The sequence below is a fragment of the Protopterus annectens genome, chromosome 13.part0, assembly GCF_019279795.1.
Source record: "Protopterus annectens isolate FY-2018-M chromosome 13.part0, PAN1.0, whole genome shotgun sequence".
Taxonomy (NCBI): Eukaryota; Metazoa; Chordata; order Ceratodontiformes; family Protopteridae; genus Protopterus; species Protopterus annectens.
The window spans coordinates 230,186,023-230,208,223 of record NC_056747.1 but is presented as its reverse complement, the minus strand read 5'-3'; the positions used below and the strand labels follow the sequence as shown (position 1 = coordinate 230,208,223).

Here is a 22,201-nt window from a genome sequence, read left to right as displayed (position 1 = left end):
AACAGGGTTTATCTTAACATGCATTTTCTGAAAGATATAATGTCTGAAACTCAAATGTATGATACGATTCATTGACTTCAGTCCTTACTGAGTTGCTAGAAAATGACACATTTTTTAAGGAGCAGACCAGAAATATGAGGCAAAAATCTGGACATTCTGCAGAAATCTGGACAGTTGAGAGTTATGCTCTCAAGCAAACCTTTTTTCTCCTCTCTGAACAATCAACTGGCAATATTTTGTTCCAGGACTCCATGTAAGAAGGCCTGGAAGACAGATGCCTTTTCTTTTCATTGGACAGGAATGTTCCTGTATGCCTTTCCACTAGAAGATACAGAAAAAATCCCCCAAGATCATTGTAGTGACTCCTTTCTGGCCCATTCAATCGTGGTTCTCCCTTCTTTTGCAAATGGACAGGCAGTTACCATAGGCTTCCTCACAAAAAGGATCTACTTATGCAGGGATGTTTGATACATCCTGACATCAATTGTTTTCAGTTTACTACCTGGATGATAGGGTCTTAAGTCCTTATAGGCACCCATTTTCTGAGGATGTGCAGCAGGTACTAATGGAGACAAGAAAGCCTTCTACTAGAAAATCATATATTAGCAAATGGAAAAAGTTTTCTGGCTGGTGCCAACAACATAACCAGACCCATTCAAAGCTAGTTTTTACAATATTTGTGTGCATTATTATCCTATGTCCTTTCTTATTCTTCTATTACGGTTCCTTTATTGGCCATTTCAACACGTCCGCCCATGGATCCTCCTCTTTCAGGGTAGTCACATGTCAAAATGCTCTTGAAAGGAGATTTGCGTAAGAGGCCTCTAAGTAAACAAGGGGCTTCTCCTTGGGATCCTGGTTTTGTATTAGAGAAACTAACACTTGCTCCATCTGAACCAGCTAATCTGGCAGTCTCTAAGTTCATAACATGGAAAACAGTTTTACTGATTACTCTGACCTCTAAAATAAGAATATCTGAGTTGCAAGCTCTTATGATGAGTCAACTTTACCTCATTTTCCACAAGTTCAGGGCTACTTTGAGAACTAATTCTTCTTTTATGCCTAAAGTGGTATCTGAAATTACTTTAAGCCAAACTATCCATCTCCGCATTTTCTTTTCTGAACCTAAAAATGAGGGAGAAAGGAAACTCCATATCGTGGATGCCCACAGACAACTCGAGTACTATCTTGACGGAACTAAATCTTTCAGATCATTGGACCAATTGTTCATTTCTTATGAAGGTAAGAAGGGGCAACTGGTGTCAAAACAGACTATTTCCAAACATTTTTTAAGGATATTACTTTTAGTTATACTTATCAAGACAAATCTATTCCGTGCAGGGTCAAGGCTCACTCTCCAATGATTTGGGGTTCTTCTATGTCTGTTTAAAAAGGCTTGGATTCTGGAAGTATTCTTGAAGCTGCTACTTGGTCCACTGTGCATACTTCTACAAAGCACTGTAAACTGGATTGCTCCTCTCTTTTTTTTTTGTATGTTTTTTATGCTGGGGTGTGCACATTTATTTTTTTCTTATTCCTAGCCATTTCCTTTTAGGGCCAGCCTCTCTCTCTCTCTCTCTGCTGCATAGCTTTCAACCTCTTAGAGAAAGAAATCTGGACAAAGCCATAAATAATTGGAGTACAAAGGCCCCAAAATAGGGACAATTTTTAAATATTGCTCTTACAAACTAAGAAAGTTGATAGAGTAACATAGTTTGCAGTAGCATGAATTTTCTGAAGGGTATGAAGTCTGAATCTCAAATGTCTGTCATTATTTTCTCACTTCATTCTTCAAAGATTTGGCAATGATTTGCCAGAAAACCACAGTTATGAGTAACAGGCCAAAAATTTGAGGCACAAATCTGGACATTCTGTGAAAAGGTGTACAGTTGAGAGGTATGCCCTGCTGGCAGGAAAGCTGTGAATCGCTTTGCACCCATCATTGTCTTTTACTCAGCTCAACTCAAGCTGCATGATAGTCTGGGTGTCTGGAAGGTGCCCTGAAGCTTTGGAAGATGGATGGCTGTTATATCCTTGGCAGAATATAACACATATAGCTAAGGCTACTGCAGCAGTGATCATTTGAACATCTACTGCTATGGTAAGTTCAACTTACATGTCTGTACTTTATCTATTCACTTGTTACAAAAACTGTAGGAGACTGAGACTGAACAATGTGCTGTTTAAGAAGCATACATTGATATTTTCATGACCCATTGATGCAGTATTTTTAGCTTTTGATAGCACTTGTAGGTCTTGATTTTGTGTGATAACTGGAGGTGACCCAGTTTCAGGTATATCTTAAGGGACATACGGAGTGGAGAGAAAGGTAAAGTTAGAGCTAAATTTACCAGCCAGTAGGTTCTCTATAACTTCAGCCTCAGTGTAGGTAACTGTCACACTGCGGATAATACATAATAAAAGGATGTTATCTTTCAGTTTTAGTACAGTAACAGGCACACTGTCTAGAACTAGAAGTTTTTGGTATTGTCTTGGAAGTGTTTAATGTTTTATGACTTCCAGGATCTGCCTTAGATCTAAGAAAAGTCCTTGTTTATGTATTTTTACAGGTAGATGCTAAATGCTACCAGCTGTATCAATGGCTGTTTTTCACCTGCGATAGAGTCAGATGAAAGAAAATTATGTCATTCTGCAAGCAATCCCAGAAGTAATATTTGAGATATTAATTTAAGAACTATCTCAGAGAGACTGGGTATTCTGTTTTTTTTTTTTTTGTCTTTGACTTGACAACAAGATCCATTCACCATGCATCTGCTTTGCTACAACTACGCAAGTCTAGGGAGCAGTATAATTCTCTTAGATTCAGTCAGAAATATAGTGAAGCATAGTTTAGATGTTTTTCTTTACTTATTTGAGACTGTCCTGCATGTTACTATATATATATATATATATATATATATATATATATATATATATATATATATATATATATATATATATATATATATATATAAAATATTGTCTTGTTCTTTTATTATTTATTATTAAATATATTTAAACATTTCATTGTGGCTGATCTTTGTGAGACATTTAGAAGTTCTGAAAGTACCTGAATATTTATTTGGTGATACTGTGGGCCACTCCTAATAGCCTTGCTCTTGGTCAAACTATCATTTGCATTAACAGTAACATTACCCAGTAAGATTGGACAACCTTTGTTAAGGACCTTAATGCAGCTGATAAAGAGTTGGCTGGTGGCAGAAGGGGGCATAGCTAATAAACCTGTGCCAGCCTTTCCCAGAGGTGTGTGTGTGTATAAATAAAACATCAAAGTGTATGTGTGTGTCAGCTACTTGGGTAGGGACAGAAAGCACTGGTTGGACAGAGAGGGTGCTGGAGGTCTTGGCTTGGCCACTCAGCTGAGATCTCAACCCTATAACTGTGCCAGTGGGGAGTCTTATAGGTGATCTGGAGAAAGAGAGAGAAACCAGTCCTGGACTGACTGTGGTCTCTCTGTGCTCTTAAGGGAAATTGCACTTGATGCAGAGAGCTGCATCTAGAAATATTGTGCGTGTACCTGTCATCCTCCCAGTGTACATCCCCTACCATTGCCAGTGGTAAGGATTGAGCCTCCAGGTTTACTGGGTCGATGGTGGGGTGTCACAGTAGCATCATTCACAATCAGCTCAGTGCATTGCTGTTGTGCTTTTGAGATTATGAACATAACTAAAAAAACGCCTTGTGATTCTCTTTGGCTTGGATAGCTATGTTAGCTTCAAACTTGGCTTTGCTGGATTTTATTAAGCTCCTGAGTTGTTTGTTTATTTCAGTGAAAAAGGCTTTAACATTCTGGAGATTGTTCTTCTTATTTTTGGTCAAAATTATTTTCCTTTTATTATAGAGCTTGTTGAGATTATGTTTCCACCATGTGTTTTTTTTTTCCTGCACTTATTCTTATGGGGTAAAGCTGCATCTACTCAACTGTTTACATGCTAGTATAGTATGGCGGGGTACATTTCTATGTATTCAGTGGAGTTATCGTGTCTGGATTTGGTGGGGATTTGAAAATTGCCAGAGTATAACTTAGGAGCAGATAGTTTGTCTTAAGGAAATTTCTAAATGTATTTTGAGTGGAAGGGATCTCTGGTTTAAATTTTCTTTTAAAGAAAATTTTTTATGGTCAGATGTAACATATATTGAAGATAAATATGGCCTGAAACTTAAATAGGACATGCTGGAGGGACAGATTTATGTCCCAGTGACTGCCATGTCTTTGGAACAGGCTACCAATTCATGTAAAGCAGAGCACCTCTGTGATACTGTTCAAGAGGAACCTGGATGAGTGGATGGGGTACCATAAATTTTTACCATCACTAAATTCAATTTAAGGAACTGACTAATACTTTTATGGTATTATATTGGGTTGAAATGCCTAGGCTTAAAATGACATCCAGGTTGTTATCCTAGTAATCTCCTATGATCCTCTGATATTCAAGGTATGGTACAAGATGTTCCCATGTTAGTGAGGATAAGATCCAAGATGTTATTTCCCCTAGTGGGTACTGAATAATTGTTCTGTGTATTGACAAAGTTCAGGAATCTCTGTGCTTGTACAGCAGTAGTGGTATAGGTTCCCTAGTTTAAAGCTGTATAGTTTAGGTCACCTAGGAAAATGGTATAGGTTTCTCATTTAGTTAGCTAATAAGAATTAATGCTAGGCTTAATATAGTAAGGCTAAGCAGAAGGCTTGTGCTAAGTTATCTAAACTGAACTCCCATTTCCTAGCTTCTGAAAACACTCTATAGTGTTACTTTCACTGCCACTGTGATTGCACTTTTGATGAGAGGTAGGGTCATAAACAAGTCTACCTTTCATTGTGTTACAACTAATGGCTGAAAACCATTGGTAACGAGGGATGAAGTCAGTGGTGGTGGTTGTGGGTGGGGTGATGTGATCACCTAGCCATATGTGCATGTATCTACAGGAGCTGTAAAAATGAGACTTTCTGGCATTATGGTGAAAGCTTCAGCAGATATACAGGTCTAAAATCAAGCCAAAAGGACTAATTCCCCTGCAGAGATTGTTGTTCGGTAGGAGCAAGGGCTCTGATCCAGTATCTTGGCATGTGTGCCCTTGTGGCAACAATGATTATCCAGTTACAAGGTCTCTGAAACCAACCCAAATGCTTGTGTGGTCCTTTGGCAGCTGACTTTCAATGGATCCAAACCAGCCAAAGAGCTGTGTGCTGCCATAGTGAATGTGCTTCTATAGCTACAGCAGCTCTGGAACTGAATTTCAAGAGCTGTGTGCATGTATGGTGACGTACATCACAGCTGAAGTGAGCCAGGGACCATCATGTGACACACAAGTCAAACAAGGAAAGAGGAAAGAACAGAACTAATAACCAAAAAATGTTCCCAGGTGAAACAGACTGCTCAGAAGCCATGAACCAAGTCTGAAACATTGATTTAAGCTTTAAGGGACTACAAATCAGTTTGTCATCAGTAAGACTTCTTCAGAATATTCTGAAATAAATGTTTCACTCTTGGTTTGTGGCTCCTGATATCAGATAGCACATGATAGCAGAGTGATAAAAGCCTGACACACCTAGGACCGGCGACTTTCTAAAGCAGATCCAGTCCCCTTCTGCCCATTACAAGGCAAATAATTACACAGCTGTAGGGGTCCCTTCCCCAGCCCATATTATCCCTTCTGATACAGTAACATTTCATAACTTTCAAATCAGTTAAAATAGGAGCATCTGACATAGGTCTCCATTGCATTCTGCTTGGTTTCTGCTGTGTCATCTGTTAACCAACAGTGGCAAGGTTAGGTTTACTGGCAGGTTCTCCACTTTCTAATTAACAGTGCTAAAATCATACTGTAAAGCTGTGACTGTCAGAAGCTCAGAATCTGGATATGTAGGAATTTGCCTTGCCAGGGATAGTTAGATACATAATTTGTGTATAACAGGGATGCTCTGTGGTATTCCAAAGCTGCCTGCCATTATTATATCACTGTAATGCAAGCTGTGTCATTAATTAGCAAATAAAATCAGAACCTGAAAAACTTAATGCACGGTATATTTTTGGTACCATCCACCTTCCCTTCAATGATACAACTGGATACTAAGGCATTTTTTCCAGATATTACATAAAACAACAGTCTGTGTTGAGTTCAGTTTGTTATTGTCTTTTGAGTTAGTTATGGCGAAATGAGTCAGAAGTATAGTATACAAATAGAATGAGGGGTATCTTGGGGGACATGTGCTCCTTTTGTAATACCAATGTAATTGCTACAGGATTCAGGATGTGCGACCATGTATAGTGTTTTCACTCTTGGACAGATTTTTTTTTATTCTGTACTCCTTCTCAGTAACATCATCTTTCAGTCTGAGCTGGGTCTGATATTGGTCAGTTTGTGTGTACTACCTGGTAAACAAACATAAAATAAACAGATAAAAATAAACAAGTCCGGATTCTGCTCTAGTAAAGTGCACTGTATGGAACTGGCTTTTATGTCTATCAATGAATTGAGTAATTTTCCGACTTATATTTTAAATATGTCTATTTGTTCATGTTTGGAGTGCTCTGATTTGTTTAGATTTTCTTATACACACAAGCAAATATCTAAAAAGAAAGTCAGTGTGTCTTGCAATTCTACCTGTAAGAAAAAGAAACATACCCATTTTCAAATTCACAGTGGGCTGCTGACATCACCCAGTCGGGTCCAACCAAAAATCCACCACAAGTAAATTTAAATATCAGAAATTCTATAGTCAGATGAGCCATGTAGGGCTTGCTGTGAGGGATAGCTTTCTGTCCTCCAATAATATGACTCTTCAGGAAGTCTGAAAAAGTGAACAAAACAAACATTTCACAGATTAACTGGATTGCATATAAAGAATGATATCTAATGACGGCAGATTAACTGGGTTGTATATAAGGAATAATATCTAATGACGGCAGATTAACTGGGTTGCATATAAGGAATAATATCTAATGGAAGCAGAACAGCTTGTTTTCATCTAGTTTATTCTTTGTTTATTGTTTTTAACTGCATGAAATGCATTGTGTTCAAAGGTTGCTTGCATGTACAACTTAAAACCGTAATGAATGTGTTCCCTGTAAAAAAATCTCAACAATACAGAATATTCATATAAACCACTTTTTGCTTTAAGAGTCAGAAAGCAATATAATCATTGACCCTTTTTTGGAAATTATTTTACTATAAGTTAGTTCAGAGTAAGTGAAGTACAGCATCGAAAAGATTGCATAATACAAATACGTGAGACACCGCAAACTGGACTCTGCAAGGTATAACACGTTTGTTTAAAGCCTCCTGGCCTGCTTTCTAACCAGCCTAAACATTTTGGTGGCTTTTGTTTCTGAGTTTTAATGCTGCAAGAATTTAATGTGTAATCCACAGTGTCAGGAGAATTTGAAGCCAGTATGCCAGAACCTGTGTAAGAACAATAATTACTGTGAGCTACAGCAGACAAAGGACTATATACTTCAAGCTTTAATATTATAATTTAGTTGAAATGCACTGCTTCAGCATCCTTTACAACCCTTCAAAATGATCTGCTAGCAACTGAAGTCTAAGATTACTAAAGGCTGTCTAGTGTTAAAATATAATGAACACCAAAAGACACAAATGGAAGGGCGACTCCATCTGCGGTTTAAGAGGTTTTTTTATATATAGTATGAGACAACAACTATAAAACACACTTAGATAAAACGCATTAACTTATCACTGCATTTTTCCTCTGAAACCAGACTTCATCAGATGTACAATCACCATTACCCAAGTTCCTTTTATCCCACAGACAATTACAAATAAACCAATTGAAATCTTTATACAATAACTTAAACTTACCAATCAAAAATTATTTATTTAAAATATTTAAGACATTTAATTTAAAACACTAAGTTAACCATTGATGTTAAGTTGTCTATCTCGCCTTCATTCTTGCTGGATGGGTTCGGAGCCGACCTCGGCTCCGACTCGGCCACTCTAAAAGCTCGAGAGTTGGTTCCACCGGCTCGAGGCTCCCCTTATATCCCACAATGCTAGGCGTGAGTTACCTCAGATCTCGTTTGCCGCTACAGCTATCGAGGTGTTGTATTTCTACCGGCTCAGGTCAGTGGTTTAATCTGTCATTTAAACTAGTTTAAATCCCCTTTATTTAGTTAAATTTTTCATATTTCCCTTAGTTTAGGGTTTTTCACCCCTTTTTCCCCTTTCTCAAACTTTTTTTCCCTCAAGAACTTAAAGTTCTTCCTTTAGGCCTTCGGGTCGTTCTATCCCTAGTGGAGTGTATGTGTAGTTAGGGATATTTACTTTATTTTTGCTAACTAAATAATTTAGTTAACTTCCTTTTTAGTGTAATCTGTGTGCGTGTTTTTTGTGTGTGGTTACACTTAAGTCCTTGATAATGTCCAAGGATTCAAAGGTCTCAGGCTTCAAGAAGTGTGACTCGTGCTGTCAGAAAATGTCTCTGACAGACGGTCACACTTCTTGTGTTTACTGCCTGGGACCTTTGCACCTGCAGGACTCTTGTGCTGTTTGCCATGGCTTCAGCCCCAGAGTCCTGCAGGAAAGAAAAAATAAACTTATCTTGAGAGGTTTGCTCAAGCCTGAGGATTCCCTTACAGTTTCTTCGGGAAAACCCTCTAAGGCTTCTAGGTCCTCGGCTCCAGCTACTGAGTCGAGGCCTAAAGCTTCGAAACCTCCTCCTACATCGGCTCCGGCTGGAGCCGATGAGTCTCAGACTGCAGTTTCTGTGGTTTCCTCGGCTCCGGCTGGAGCCGAGGTATTGGAAATTCCTGTGTCGGCACCGACTAAACCATCGGAGCCGACATCTAGAAAGAGGTCCAGGTCACCTTCCCTTGGCTCCGTTCATTCGGCTCCAGGTTCTCCCTTGCTGTCTGAACGGAGCCATAGATCTCACTCCTCTAGGTCATCGAGGCTTTCGGACCATGACCTTCAGAGGGTAGTGAGTCGACTTCTTAAGTCCGAGGCACTGGCCCAAATGCTTCAGAGCCCGACTCATCAGTCGATGCCTGTCCCTGTTCCTCATTATGTTCCTCCTCTGACTCAGTTGAGTTCGGAGCCGGGGCATTTCGGAACCGAGACTGTGGTAGCGTCGGAGCCGATACAAATGTCTTCGGCTCCGTCGTCGGTTCCGATTTCTTCCTTAGAAGAATCTCGGCGCCGGACTTCCCTCGTCGGCTCCGAGGGGGTGAGTGGCATCGGACCCTTGTCCGACCCTGCTCTCCCTCTCGGTGCTTCGGCGCTGGTGAGTTCGGCTCCGACATCGGCCTTGGAGCCATCACTGTCGGTGCCGAGGGAGGTTCTCAGCTTCTCGGAGCGGGGACCTCTGGCTCTGCCTGACAGGGGTGCGTTCGAGGTCATGCGGAGTGTGTTGGAACCTGGTTCAACTCCACAGTCGGCTCCCTCTGCCCCTCCCTCTTCGGTGCCTCAGGTCAAGTCTACTCACTCCCTCATCCCGGACCGCAGAGAGCCAGCTCCTCAGGAATCCCCTGTGGGGATGTCATCCTCTTCCGAGGCCTCTCCTGAATTGGCAGAAGAGCCCCCTCGGAAGAGAAAGTGTAAGAGGAAACACATAGACTCACCTGAGTCTGTCACCTCTGACACAGATTTAGAGGATTCCGAGGGTTCCCCCCGTTCCCCTTCTGAAGATGTCTCCTTTGCAGACATTCTAGAAATCCTCAAACAGAGGGGAAATTGGCCAGCCCTCAACCCTTCGGAGGATGAATCTGTGTATCTTGAGGCGTTTGGCTCTCGCCCTTCCACCTCCTGGGTGTCTCCCCCTTTTGACCCCCTCATACAGGTGGTAGCAAAAAAGGCATGGACGGCTCCTGATTCAGTGGACCCCACTCCCAGGAGACCCTCAAAATTTATTACGTCACCAGTAGACAAACAGTTTCTGACAAAGGGAGTTTCTGTGGATGCTATGGTGGTTGCTGCTGCCACTAAGAAGGAACTAGCTGATCCTTCAGTGCCTGTCCATCCACCTAACAAGGAATCTAGGTCTATGGACAGGTACGGGAAGCGGATGTTCTCATCAGCGACATTTGCAATGCGTTCGCTGAACTACCTATGCCATTTTACTCGTCTTCAAAGAGATCTGATCAAAGAAGCGAGTGATATGTTAAAGGATCCTACAGCTGCGGGGTTTCAAGACAAGATGAACACTCAGCTGGCTACCCTGAACTCCATAGCTAACTCCTCCATGCGCCTCCTTTCGTATGCGGCTGATGGAGCGAGCAGGGCCGCAGGGACAGGAGTGGCCTTACGCAGGCATGCCTGGATGCGGCTGTGCAACTTTGCGGACCCCTTCAAAACGTCGTTCACTAATTCCCCGTTTGATGGATCATCTCTTTTTGGTCCTCAAGTGAAAGAAACCTTGACTAGGTGCAAGACGGATGGCAAGACTCTTTCTGCCGTCGGAGTCCGTTTTTCTACTCCTTCTAGGCCTTACCCCAAAGGCCAGAAAAGTGGTAAAATGTGGTTCCGTAAACAATCTCAAGGGACTTCGCCTGACGCACAGAGTCGGTTCCCCGCCAGAGGCAGAGGGGGAACAACAATGGTAGACATCGCCCTATAGGCAGGGGGGGTCCGCAGAACCAGGGCAATCGAGAAACTTTCTCCGATAAGCCCTTTCAGCATCCCTGAGGTGTTGCCCGACTGTCCACCTTCGGAGGCAGTCGGGGGAAGATTGTCACTGTACCCAGAAGCCTGGCTATCCCTAACTCGAGACAAGTGGGTACAGTCCATCATTTCCGAAGGCTATTCCATTCCCTTCGTTCGCACTCCAAACCGATCAAAAAAATCCCTTCCAGATGTTCCACCCGCTCAAAGGGATCTTGCAGCTTTGGAAATTTCAAAGCTGCTTGCAAAAAGAGCAATTCAGCCAGTTCCAGCAGACCAGCAAGGATCCGGAATCTACTCCAGGTTCTTTTAGTTCCAAAGAAAACAGTGGACTGGAGACCAATTTTGGATCTCAGTATCTTGAACAAGTCAGTCAAGAAAACAAGATTTCGGATGGTCACGCTGCAGTCCATCCTTCCCCTTTTGGGAAAAGGAAACTGGATGTGCTCTATAGACCTTCAGGATGCGTACTATCACATAAAAATGAACAGACGCTCCAGAAGATTCCTCCGCTTCAGGCTGGGAACCAGTCATTTTCAATTCAGGGCCCTGCCCTTTGGTCTCACCACTGCCCCCCGGGTGTTTACCAAATGCATGGCAGTGGTAGCTTCTCACCTGAGACGACAAGGATTCCAGGTGTTTCCATATTTGGACGACTGGCTCCTCACAGCTCCCACCAAGCATCTTCTTCTAATGGCCAGGGATTACACCTTTCACATTTGTCAAAAATTAGGCATTTCAATAAATTGCGAAAAGTCTGTTTTGTCGCCTTGTCGTACTATTACCTTCATAGGCGCAAATCTAGACACAGTCAACATGTCTGCGAGACTAACAGATCAGAGAATAACAGACATACACAAACTGGTCTCACTCCTCTTCAGCAACAACAGAATCAAAGCCAGGTTAGTTCTGAAAGTGTTGGGAATTATGGCGGCTGCCATACCTCTGCTTCCATTAGCCAGATTCCACATGAGAATCCTTCAATGGATGCTCTTCGCACAATGGTCATACCAGCAACTTCCGATGTCCCACACCATTATGATTACGCAGGCATGCAGAAATCATCTTCTGTGGTGGATGTCTTCCCCTCAGCTCTTATTGGGAAGACCCTCTGTTCCTTCCCCTCCGGTTGCTACTCTGACAACGGACGCCTCCCTGATCGGGTGGGGGGGCATTATCAGGGCAGAACTGTCCAGGGCACATGGCAACCAGACGAATGCCACTTGCACATAAATGTTCTGGAGATGAGAGCCGTGCTTTTAGTGTTGCAAGCCCTTCAAGACTCTCTTCCCTTGGGAACGATTGCAATCCAGACAGACAACATGTCTGTAGTGTGGTATATCAACAAACAAGGCGGAACCAGGTCCTACCCCCTGTGTCGAGAATCACTCAGACTGTGGCAATGGGTGATTTCTTCTCAGCGGTTTCTGATAGCAATGCACATCCCTGGAAAGTCCAATCAAATTGCGGACAAGTTGAGCAGAGCTATCCTCATGCCTCACGAGTGGTCTCTGAAAGACTCTGTTGTGAGAGAAATTTTTCTCAAGTGGGATCAGCCTTGCTGCGACCTTTTTGCTACTCCCCAAAACAGCAAGTGCAGAGATTATTTCACACTATTCCCTTTACCAGGCCAGCCCAGCAGAGACGCTCTAGTCCAAGTTTGGCCCCGGGGACTTCTGTATGCATTTCCTCCCTTCCCACTAATCTCTCAAGTGATACAGAAAGCTATCGCTCAGAAGGCCCCGTTGATCCTCATTGCTCCTTACTGGCCTCGACAGGTTTGGTTCCCCTTTCTACATCATTTTCTGTTGGAGCGACCTTGGCATCTGGACCTAGTTCCAGATCTTTTGATCCATCAGTCGGGTCAGTTTCATCGCTCCCTTCCCTCTCTGAACCTCACTGCTTGGTTCCTCCAGTTCCAACCTTAGCCAGGCTTCCTCAATTATCTCACTCTGTTCGAGATATTTTGATAGCTTCCCATAAATCTTCCACTCGAAAGATTCATTTGAGTAAGTGGAAACGTTTCACATATTGGGCTCAAGGAAGGGACATAGATCCTTTCACTGCTTCCATCCAAATGGTCCTTGATTTTCTAGCTGAACTCTTCCATGCAGGTTCATCTCCTTCTACTCTTAAAGTTCAATTGGCAGCTATTTCTAACTTTCATGTGGGCATTTCAGAGTCTGCCATAATGTCCCACAAGCTTTGCAAAGCCTTTTTGAAAGGAGTTTTTCTACTCAGACCTCCTATAAGAAATCCTCCTCCTCCTTGGGACCTAAATTTAGTTCTTAGTTCTTTGATTCTTCCCCCTTTCGAACCTGCAGCCTCCTGTTCTTTAAAATTGCTATCATGGAAGACTCTCTTTCTGGTAGCCATTACTTCAGCTAGAAGAGTTTCAGAACTTCATGCACTCAGCTGTCGACCTCCTTATCTGTTGTTCCATAAGGACAGGGTATCTTTACGAACCAACCCGTCCTTTTTACCTAAGATAGCCTCGGCGTCTAACCTAAATCAAAGCATTGACCTCCCCGTGTTTTTTCCAGAATATTCTAATAGGTCTGAACAAAAATTACATTGGCTAGATGTTCATCGTCAGTTAAGGTACTATTTGGATAGAACCAAAAAATTCAGAAAATCTGACCAGCTGTTCGTCTCTTATGCAGAAGGCAGAAAGGGACTTTCAGTTTCAAAGGTATCATTATCTAGATGGCTAACATCTCTGATTTCTCTTATTTATGAAATTAGACACCAAAAGCTGCCTAACAAACCTAAAGCCCATTCCACCAGAGCTTTGGCTACTTCTATAGCCTTCCAGGACAGACTGCCTATTGACACCATTTGTGCAGCGGCTACTTGGGCTACTCCTCACACTTTCATTTCTCATTATAAGTTGGATTTAGCTTCTAGGCATAGAGCTAACTTTGGTTCCACTGTTCTCAGGAGTCTGTTCCGTTAGGCCACCCGGGACAAGGTGCTAGGGACGCGGTCCCATCCAGCAAGAATGAAGGCGAGATAGACAACTTAACATATAGAAGTTATGTTCTTACCATAACGTTCCATGTTAGTTGTCTTCTTCTCGCCTTCTTCTTGCGTCCCACCCTCCTTCCCCCTGGCCTGGACAGACCTAGAGCAGTTGTGATTGTGACCTCTCTTTCTACCACCTCTTTACTTAGGCATATGCTGCTGTGCATATTTCCTGGATCAGGATGTAGGTCACCCTTCTCTTCTCCCTGACTTTTAGAGGTGGACTTTGTTTATAGTTATTCTGTTACTATTATAAGCTGGGGTTAGCTTACAAACGAGATCTGAGGTAACTCACGCCTAGCATTGTGGGATATAAGGGGAGCCTCGAGCCGGTGGAACCAACTCTCGAGCTTTTAGAGTGGCCGAGTCGGAGCCGAGGTCGGCTCCGAACCCATCCAGCAAGAAGAAGGCGAGAAGAAGACAACTAACATGGAACGTTATGGTAAGAACATAACTTCTATTTTAGGAAGCATGTGAAGATAAAATAAAAAATAAAAATAAAGTGTAGAAAATGTAGAAAAAATGTAAAAGATGTTAAAATTCATTAAAACCAAAACAATAACATGCAAATTTACTTATAAATATACTTATACATAGGAAGGAGATTTATATATAATATATATTTATGTTTGTGTGTGTATGGGAGTGATAAGGGACCTTGGGGCTGTGGAACTGTAGTGGACAGTAGCCTCTCCTTTGATAATCACATCGCCACAGTAGTCAGGAAATCCTTCTACGTGGCACACCTCATCATGAAAGGGTTCTCATCCAGGAAAAAAATAAGTCATTGTACCCCTCTACTCGGCTCTCATCAGACCCATTATATAGTACAATGCCCCATTTGGAATGTACCTTACAAGGCATCTGCAGCAGCTGGAAAGGCTACAAAAATACCTCACAAAGAGGATTATGGGACTCAAACAGTTATCATATGCTGACCGCCTCAAAAAACTCTGGCTTTACTCTGTAGCATATCGCCTACTGCGAGGTGATTTCTGCCTAACATACAAAGCTATGTCAAACCCTGAGCTACTGGACATGCTACACCTAAAGAAATCCCAATCCCTCAGAGCCACACACTCTAGAGACCTAAACCTCATCACCACAATTAACAGAACATGCTGGAGGGATAGATTCCTGTTCCAGAGACTTCCCATACTCTGGAACAAGCTACCTATCTATGTCAAGCAGAGTCCATCACTTGCACTTTTCAAGAAAAATCTTGAAGAGTGGATGGGTAATAAGAAATTCACCCCGGGAATCACTTTGGTGGCCCTGCTAGACAGGGGCACAGGTCATTAGCATCCATAGGTGGCATAAGACAGGGAACCTTGTTGGCTAGGCTTACATAGGTCCTAGGGCTGATAGCCTAGTACCTACCTACCTATATATATATATATATATATATATATATATATATATATATATATATATATATATATATGTACACACATATGTATATATATATATATATATATATATATATATATATATATGTGTGTGTGTGTGTATATGTATGTATGTATATGTACTATCCTGTATCACCTCCAGGTGGATAAATAAATTACAGCATTGTTATTCTCTCAATAAAACCTTGTCAAAGTTTAGATGCTCTTACTTTACATACAGGGGCTATGGAAACTGCTTCATTCAGACCAGACAATCTATTTGCCAGTATAACTCTCTGCACTCGATTTTAATTTCCCACATACCACCACTTATATCGTTAGGTACTTCTTCCAATACATAGAAGTGGAATTTAGCCAATTTACATTCCACACTGTGCTTAAACAAGGCATTATTTTGATTTTTATTCTGAATAGCATTAATGTGCTCATATATCCTTTTCTTTAATTTCCACTCCATTTTCCCTATGGAAAATGACCCACAAACCACACAGATAGCAATGTAAACCACCCCACTACTGTCACAATTGTTATATGTTTGAGTTGTTAAATGTTTGTTGCTTGACTCAAGGTATATGCTTTCTACATTACTTATGTAGGGGCACTGGGGGCACATGCCACACTTAAATGTACCCTTCCTTTTCCTACCACCACTATTTCTACCAGTCTTATTACATTCCAACAAGGCCTTGTAATTTATTTATCCACTAGAGGGTGCTAAAGGATACTACATAGGTGCATAGGTTGGTACTAGGCTGTCGGCTCTAGGGCCTATACAAGCCTAGCCATAACAATTCCCTGGCTATTTCTTCCCACACTATTTACTTCCCTGGACCCCAGTCTAGCAGGGTGACTGACGTGATCCCCGGGGTGAAGTTCCTTTCTCCCATCCAATTGTCAAGGTTCCTTTTGAAGAGGGCCAAAGAGGTGCTCTGCTTGACATGTATGGGCAATCTATTCCAGAGTCTGAGGAGTCTCTGGGTAGGAACCTATCCCTCCAGCATGTTTTGTTTATTGTGATGACAAGGTTTAGATCTCTGGAGCGTGTGGCTCTGAGGGATTGGGATTTCTTTAAGTGTAGCATGTCCAACAGCTCTGGGTTTGACATGGCCGTGTATGTTAAGCAGAGATCCACTCTGAGTAGACGATATGCGACAAGAGTATAACTGGAGGTTTTTAAGGAGGTCAGCATAGGGCATCTGCTTTAGACCTGTGATTCTTTTAGTGAGGTATTTCTGCAACCTTTCCAGTGCAGATGACTTGAGAGGTACATATCAAATGGGGCGCTGTATTCTATAATATCTATACACACACACACACACACACACACACACACACACACACACGAGTGTATATATACATATATATATATATATATATATATATATATATATATATATATATATATATATGTATATATATGGGTCTACTTAGAAGTAGAACCCACAATAACGTGAAAGTGCACTTAACCGAAAGTGCACTTTTGTGAAGAACGGTTCAACGAACCGTTAAGGAATACTGAGGTGCTGAAGCACACTACAGTGGGGAAAACTGAAGTGGGAGTCATCCTTCTGTTTGTGTCTTTTGGTGGTTATTGGTTCTTTTTGGCATGTTTTCTCCGATTTTGTGGATTAAAATATAATGGCACCTGCATCCAATTAATCTTAAGGGGGGTGACATATCCAGCTGTAAAAAAAAAAAATGCTCTGTGTATGACAGGACATGAAGAATGACATGATGTCATGACTATAGCTACTATATGGTTACATCATAGATTTTTTTACATCACTGTGAGTCAGATGACCTGTTGCTTACATTTTCCATCAGAATTTTATATAAGGTATTGTAGTTCTGATTCAGCTCATAATGACATGCATAGCTTTATGCCTGGAGGCAGAACTATGTTACCAGGCACATACAAAATAGTAAGGAGAAGAAAGGGGACACACTGTTTCATCTACATCTGCAGCTAAGTAAATGCAAAAAAAAGGTAGAATGCTTGTGACAGAGTTGTTAGAGCCCAATGAAATTCACGATGCCTTCATTTCAACAATCCATCTCCCAGGGAAATACTGGGGATCACTGATTATGTGTTGATAAGGATTGTCACTGAACTTACATAACTGAATAAATACAGGATTTCAGCAGCAATACCCTAATGTATGAAAATAAAGCGAAGCTGAATATTTCTTCAGTCACAATCAGAAATTTGAGGCACACGCCGTCAATAAAATGGCTGCAACTAGTGGGCACAGAGGCAATCTATGGATGAAGCTGACTCAGCTTTGCTGTCATTTTATCACAGTTAAAAGTTGTTGATCTGGTTTGGAGAATGAATATATGTTTGATGGAAATACATTATTGTAACTATTATTGTCATTGTTAGCTTTTAATCACAATCACATGTCTGAGGTGTATATAAACAATAATCTGGTTGGAATGAGGGGATACTGAGGAAGTCTGTGAATGAAAGTGACTGAATCCAACTATTTCTTGATCGCAGGTAAACAGTCAACAACCTGTCACAATATAAACCCAACCTTTTCCAGTTAAAGGCCCACATTGTTTATTTGCTTCCTGCAGACCCCTGATTTGAACCGTCCACTACTGGATTTTTTCCGCTATTAGTTTCATTGCTGGTGATGGTTAGTAGTAACAATCTAAATGTTTAAATGTCGGAGACTTAAGAAGGAGTGCATTTATAAAGTTCTAGATGTAACCAGGAGCTAGTATGTTTTAAACATATTCAGGTGTTCATTTCCCTCTGAAAAGACAAACTAGTAGAAACAAAATGTCTTATTGTAGGGTCTGCATATGTGCATGTATTTCTACAGATATATACATATAATGTGTGTGAACAAAAGACTGAATGGAAACCAGAATTAAGACTGAATGGAAACCAGAATTGTTGCTTGTGATTAAGATGCAGCCATAAAGCAAAAAGCAGTACCAAATTTGTCCAAAATGAATGATTTTTATTATGGAACACCATCACCAGCATCAGCAAACCAGATTCCCTCTGAAAAGGACTTCTTCATTATACACACACACACACACACACACACACACACACACACACACACGTATGTATATTTATACACATGGAAATGGTCCACAGACTAAGCACGAATAGTGAAACAACAAAAGAAAAGTATCTAAAACTCAAAAAAATAATAACAAAAAAAGTATAAGCACTGGAATGATGAAATCAAGAAACTACTCACTTAAAAAAACAGGCAGAAAAGCACTTTTATCCAACAACACTAAAGAACTGCATCAGGCAAACTCGCAGCTACAAACCCCTACACAAATACTTTCAGAAAAGCTAAATCAACAAATGAATTACAATTATGCAAACAACACCAACATATTCATTATTTAAATTGACAGTGTTATATTTCAGATTTCTGGCTTCAAGACTGTTTAATCCAATGAACCTGTTCGGAAACAGTTCGACATTCCCTAGCCTCTGTTTTCATTTTACTCTCTTTATGCATTGGAAGTGCAGGTTCCAATTGATTTTTGTTTTGGCTTTGTTATTTGTAGGTAAATACTAGGCCATTATTCATCAGACTATTACAAGCCTATCCAATAATCAGAGGTCAAAATCAAACCATGTACCTTCTATCTGTGAGGTAAAAACTTTAACCATCATGTCAAGTGCTTATACATAACTTAATACCTGGGAAACCTTTGGATCTTTCATTGCTTTCACAAACTACATTGCACAATAGTCCAGATTCTGGCAACATGTTGCATGCCGGCTACTCAGAGGCGATCTCTGCCTGACATACAAGGCTATGTCAAACCCCGAATTACTGGAAATGCTCCACCTAAGGAAAACCCAGTCTACCCGAGCTACACGTTCTAGGGACCTTAACCTAACCTCAACAATAAATATGACATGTTGGAGGGACAGATTTGTGTCACAGAGACTTCCCTTGCTCTGGAATAAGGTCCCCATATATGTGAGGCAGAGCTCCTCATTAGCACTCTTCAAGAAGAATCTTGATGAGTGGATAGGGAACAGGAAATTTACCCCGGGAATCACTTCTATGGCCCTGCTCGACAGAGGTGCAGGTAACTAAATCACATGGGAGGAGCAAGCCAAAATATTTTGGCTAGTCTTAACTATGTCCTAGGGCCAATAGCCTAGTACCTACCTATGAACCTATGGACTTCTTTATTAGAAGTATGTTTGCAGTATGAATACCTCTGGCAAGTGAGAACTCGACCTTTTTTTAAAAAGTCCTATGGATTCTTTTTTCAGTTGAGGTTATTAGTGAAGGTGATTCTGTAATTAATGTGGAGACTTTACTTAAAGACTTAAAGAGAAAAGCATTTAAGTTCAAAATTATTTTGCTGGACAATTTATTTTTGAAAACTACAATTCTGAGCAATTGACCCTTTACTGTTCTGGGACAAACGCACTTACCTTTGTTTTTTTGTAATTATGATAATGTGAGTTGGGCTCACACCCCATTTGCATAATATAGTAATTCTGAGATTGGACTAAGTAGAATGAAAATGCAAAAAAACGAAACAATGAAATAACCGAAATCTGTAGAAGCGAACCAGGACACGTTATAAGAAGATTCAGTGAACCAAAACACATTTATTGTAATATTTTAGCGCTTTCATCTCAGAATGAGACTTCATCAGAAAAAGAAGAAGAATGAAAATGCAGCCTTGACGTTAGAACATTTAGAAAGCAGGTGCAGCGGTGAAACGCTAACGAAAGGGAGGGGGGGTGCTGCAGGGAGCACAAGTCCCATACAAAACACACTCAGATGCATAGCTAAAAGTTTTAGAATTATATACCAGTTCCAGAATATGACCAACTTTCTTCACAGGGGAAGCTCATTATCCCAAACAGTGCATGTTTCTAGACAGTACGCCTTTTGATTATTGTGAAAGAAAAAAAAACCCTCAAATGGCAAGCCTAAGGAAAGAAAAGTATCCAACTAAACTTTCTGAAAAAAGTGCTATTTAACAAAATATACAACCATAAACCATGGTATATATGCAAATTTGAAATAAAATTTAGCACATCTCATTTGGGCAAAACAGATAAAGTAATAAGTAACTTTCAAAAAGTGTATGTCATAATTTATTTGGTTATCCACATAAAAACATTTTTCAGAATGGATGCTCTTTTTTCTGGTACAGAACAAGAAACTGGACTGCAGGTGAATACAGTGGATGACAAGTTATGCAAACATATCTGTGCACAGATCCTTATAATCGATGTTTCTATATAATGGAGTGAGACTACTTGTTTGTGGATACCCTAGTTGACTCCTTTTTTCACATCTAATTTATGCAAATTTATTTGAATGAAATTTATTTTTCTTAGATACTGCATGTGAATAAAGTGCAGTTGGTCAACTGTGGTTGCTAAAGGACTTGTAAAAGTTGTTGGCTTTAGGGATAGAGAGTAAAAGTCTTGGTTGGGTCAGTCATATGTTTTGGATTTATGTTTCTAATATGGTTAAGGTTAGGTTTATGGTCAGGTTTATGTTTGGGACTGAAGTGGGTTTTGGGTTAGAGTTTTGAGCCATGTGATTACTATATATTGTTGGGGGGGGCTTTAACTGTTGTAGGAAGCACTGGGATTCATTAATGTCTACACTAAGTGTACCCTGTTCTGAGTGAACAGACAACACATGCACAACTCACCCCATATTCCTCCTAATTTTAGTTTTTCTACTGATTTTCCTGCAGCCTTAAATATGTAAATAGATTCATAAAGGTTACCACGAAGTGCAGACTACATGTACACTTAGTATAATCTTTCTGAGTGACTAGAAAAATAAAAAAACATGGAAGGGATGTTCTTGAATCCAGATCATGTACACTTAGTATAGACATTAATGAATTCAAGTACTGTTACATTGTATACACTTTCACTTACTGTGTCTTTTGGTGAAATTACTTTGTTTAAACTTGATTGCGCTATTTTCAGTTAATATCTTTGCAGAGACATGTCGTACACTCTACTATCATTTTCAGAAATTACTTTATTATTAATGCATATTTTTTTTTGTTTGAATTCTGCTTTTCTTTCAACATTTTCATGTAGCACAAACTCAAAATTTGCATTTAATTATTAATTGGTCAATGAAAGATGTGACTGAGACCAGAACAAATATTACATCTGGAATTATACAAATGGCAGGGTAAGTAAGTCCAGCAATCTACTTAATGGGGAAGGATAAAACAGACACCAAAAACTCAAAAAAGATGAAAATGGATCTGTATATTAAAAGAACAAAGGTACTTAATGTATATTTGACTTTTGCTGTTTTTACATGGGTGTTTTTGTTTTGACTACTAAATGGAGAAGTTACATGTCATGCAGTAGGTACACAGACTTCTCTGTGATTTTCAGTTTCCCTTAAGAAAACAGTAAGAGAATTGTTTATCCTGTTTGTGACATTTACAAAACTCTACATTTGCTATGTAAAGCAAGGGGCAGATATGTTCCAACACAAGTACAAGAAACACAGAGCTTAACATTGTAACAGCTAATATTTTTGATTTTATACACATTATTGTGTTTTATCTGTAATGAACCTAGTACTGGCAGGTGAGTGACATATTGCAGGCACACAAGGTAATTACTGTTTATCAGAGACCCTGCTACCCCCACCCCAAATGACAAAATTAAACCAGAGAGTAGGCAGTACCACTCGTACATGAACTCGTCTTTCATCACTCATACTTACTTGGAGGCTTTCTTGCTTGTACCATAATAATCTGTATCAGGCAGCAAAGGAACACCCAGTTCAGGCACTTCATTGTTCAGACGTTGGGCACAGTATCAGCAGGTAGCTATTAACTCAACAGTCAAATGTTAAAAAGATGTGACACTCATCATAGTAACAATCAGGAATTTATAAGTTGTGCTTTTGATTGTTATCTTGATATTTGCAAACTAACTGATCTTATTAATGCATAGATGGTAGATCACTATCATTTGAATCATTTCAAAACTTCCTGTCAGATTGAATAGATTAGATTACTTTTAGTTCCTGCTGCAGGAACAGTAAAATGAGCTAAATTTTCTCTAATTAGAAGCATAATGCACCTTCGCACACAGAATAAGAAGCTTATGTTTGTAAACGCAGTTA

General features: G+C 40.4%; 1 protein-coding gene across 1 annotated transcript in view; it reads right to left on the bottom strand.

The window, feature by feature from the left end:
• Positions 1–21,916, bottom strand: part of LOC122787190 (mast cell protease 1A-like) — a gene marked incomplete in the record, with an annotated part of 834,391 nt that extends 812,475 nt beyond the window's left edge. Inside the window, 2 exon segments of the mRNA XM_044053777.1 lie at positions 6,780–6,811; positions 21,797–21,916. Of these exon segments, the coding sequence (XP_043909712.1) occupies positions 6,780–6,811; positions 21,797–21,869 (105 nt within the window).
• Between the last annotated feature and the right edge of the window lie 285 nt (positions 21,917–22,201).